This window comes from Eubalaena glacialis, chromosome 18 (assembly GCF_028564815.1).
Source record: "Eubalaena glacialis isolate mEubGla1 chromosome 18, mEubGla1.1.hap2.+ XY, whole genome shotgun sequence".
NCBI classification, from domain to species: domain Eukaryota; kingdom Metazoa; phylum Chordata; class Mammalia; order Artiodactyla; family Balaenidae; genus Eubalaena; species Eubalaena glacialis.
The window spans coordinates 26,807,506-26,809,761 of record NC_083733.1 but is presented as its reverse complement, the minus strand read 5'-3'; the positions used below and the strand labels follow the sequence as shown (position 1 = coordinate 26,809,761).

Here is a 2,256-nt window from a genome sequence, read left to right as displayed (position 1 = left end):
TATTCACAGTGTTTCATAGCCTTTAGTCATTGGGAGAAAGGATAAAAATGAATATCAAAAAGGTGACTACCTGACTGTATTCTAAGGGTTTTTATATAGTGAAGTCATAGCTCATAACACATTAAGGGAATTGACACAGCTGCTTTGTAAAGTCAGACATTTTGGAATTGTTCTAGAATAAATCTTAGCTGAAAATTAACTCAAGAAATTCAGAGCACTGACACCAGTAAGAAAGGAGAAGGAGCTTTCCAGCAACATACTTGGTCAGTTGGATCTACTATAATTGTTCTTAAATGCTCACCTAGCAGTTGCTTTAGCAATATATTTCTCCAGGGGGAAAATGGCCAAACAGGAAAACCTGTGTCTCCTCAGCTATTTCTCAGCAGTGATGTTAAGTCTTTTCAATCAGATCTGTCGAGTTTCACGTTCCTACCTCTGAAGCTGTTGGGGATGGCCTAGAGAAAGGCAAGTTGAAAGGCAGCTATCAAAAGTGGGTTCACGGGGGTGACCACACATGTGCAGCCTGAGCCGGAGTGATTGGATGGTGCTGCCGTGGCAGGCGCAGCGCAGAGTGGGGCGGCCGCTGGAGATGCCTGACCTGTTCTGTTCTGTTCTGAGGCCAGCGGTGCGATGGAGCGGGCCAGGGACCATTTACACCTGAGGTGGACTGCGGAACAGCACGTACCAGAGGTAGAAGTCCAAGTCAAACATAGAAGGATAGCCTCACTGAGCAACCAGGAGTGTCACCTGTACCCGAGGCGATCTCAGCAGCAGCAGCAAGTCCCTGTGGTGGATTTCCATGCAGAACTGAGACAGGCATTCTCAGCTGAGATACCAAGAGGTGGTTAAAGCAGTATTGGGACACCCAGGTAGCTGATTTCAAGAGAAAACAAACAAACAAAATAAAAACAGGCTCTATCTACTGTTTGAAGCTTCTGCCCCAGCTTGCATTGTTTGGTGGAGAACCTTCGACATACCTTAATCTGTAGCCTTCCCTTAGGTCTTAAGGATCCCGAAACTTTCCTGTGGACGTTGGATTTGGTGGAGCAGCAATCATGACTGTGGGGAAGAGCAGCAAGATGCTGCAGCACGTTGACTATAGGATGAGATGTGTCCTGCACGATGATTGGATCTTCGCTGGCACCTTTAAGGCTTTTGACAAGCATATGAACTTGATGCTCTGTGATTGTGATGAGTTCAGGAAGATCAAGCCAAAGAATTCGAAGCAGCCAGAGAGTGAAGAAAAGCAGGCTTTGGATCTGGTGTTGCTGTGCCCGGAGAACTTGGTTTCCATGACTGTGGAGGGACCACCCCCCAAAGATACTGGCATTGCTCGGATATCAGTTGCTGGAGCTGGAGGAGGCCCTGCGGTTGGCAGAGCAGCTGGCAGAGGTGTTCCAATTCCCCAGGCTCCTGCTAGATTAGCAGGTCCTGCCCGAGGGGTTGGGGGTGGCATCCCAACAGGTAATGACCCTACAGGGAAGAGGCATTGTAGCAGCTGCTGCAGGTGCTGCTACTGCCAGCACTGCTGGAGCCCCAACTCAGTATCCACCAGGACAGGGGCCTGCCCCCACACCTGTTGGTTGAGCAACCCTACCACCAGGAATTATGGCTCCTGCACCTGGTATGGGACCACCCATGGGCCCACCAATTAGGCTTCCCCTACTTGAGGGACTCCAATAGGCATGCCCCCTCCAGGAATGAGACCCCCTCCACCAGGAATAAGGGGTCCACCTCCACCATGAATGTGGCCACCAAGACCCTAGGATACTATTGATCCTTCTTAGTCACTTTTTTCCTGCAGTGCGTCTTGTGGAATGTGTGTAGTGTTTGTGAGCTTTTGTCCCCTCTGCTGCATTAATATTAGCTAATAAATGCATAGAGCAATAAAGAAAAGTGGGTTCAAAAGGAGGTAGATGAACTTCATCTAGAAATTTCAGAGATTGATTGGGGATTGAGACAACTATCAAGAGGAAAGGTGTGGACCCAAATAGAGAACCAATATTGGCAAAATTAAGGGGAAGTAGGTCAGAGGAGACAAATAATACTAGATAACAACTCATAAATAACATTTATGAACCATAGACTACATCCCAGGCACTCTTCTAATCACTTTACTTGTATTAACTCAATGAATCCTTTCAACAACTTTATGTGATAGATACTTACATTATTCCCCAATGTCTTACCTCGTATCATCCCAAAAGGAGACCTGGGGACAAGGATTTGGATTCAATCCCAGGGCAATGATATCAG

The 2,256-nt window shown here is 47.3% G+C and overlaps 1 protein-coding gene and 1 pseudogene across 1 annotated transcript; both read left to right on the top strand.

The window, feature by feature from the left end:
* Nucleotides 1-630: 630 nt before the first annotated feature.
* LOC133078585 (SNRPN upstream reading frame protein-like) lies at nt 631-849 on the top strand. Its single transcript, XM_061173676.1, has one exon. It carries the CDS (start codon nt 631-633, stop codon nt 847-849), a length of 219 nt encoding a protein of 72 aa, XP_061029659.1.
* Nucleotides 850-1,055: 206 nt separating this feature from the next.
* LOC133078273 (small nuclear ribonucleoprotein-associated protein N-like) lies at nt 1,056-1,766 on the top strand (annotated as a pseudogene).
* Nucleotides 1,767-2,256: the final 490 nt, after the last annotated feature.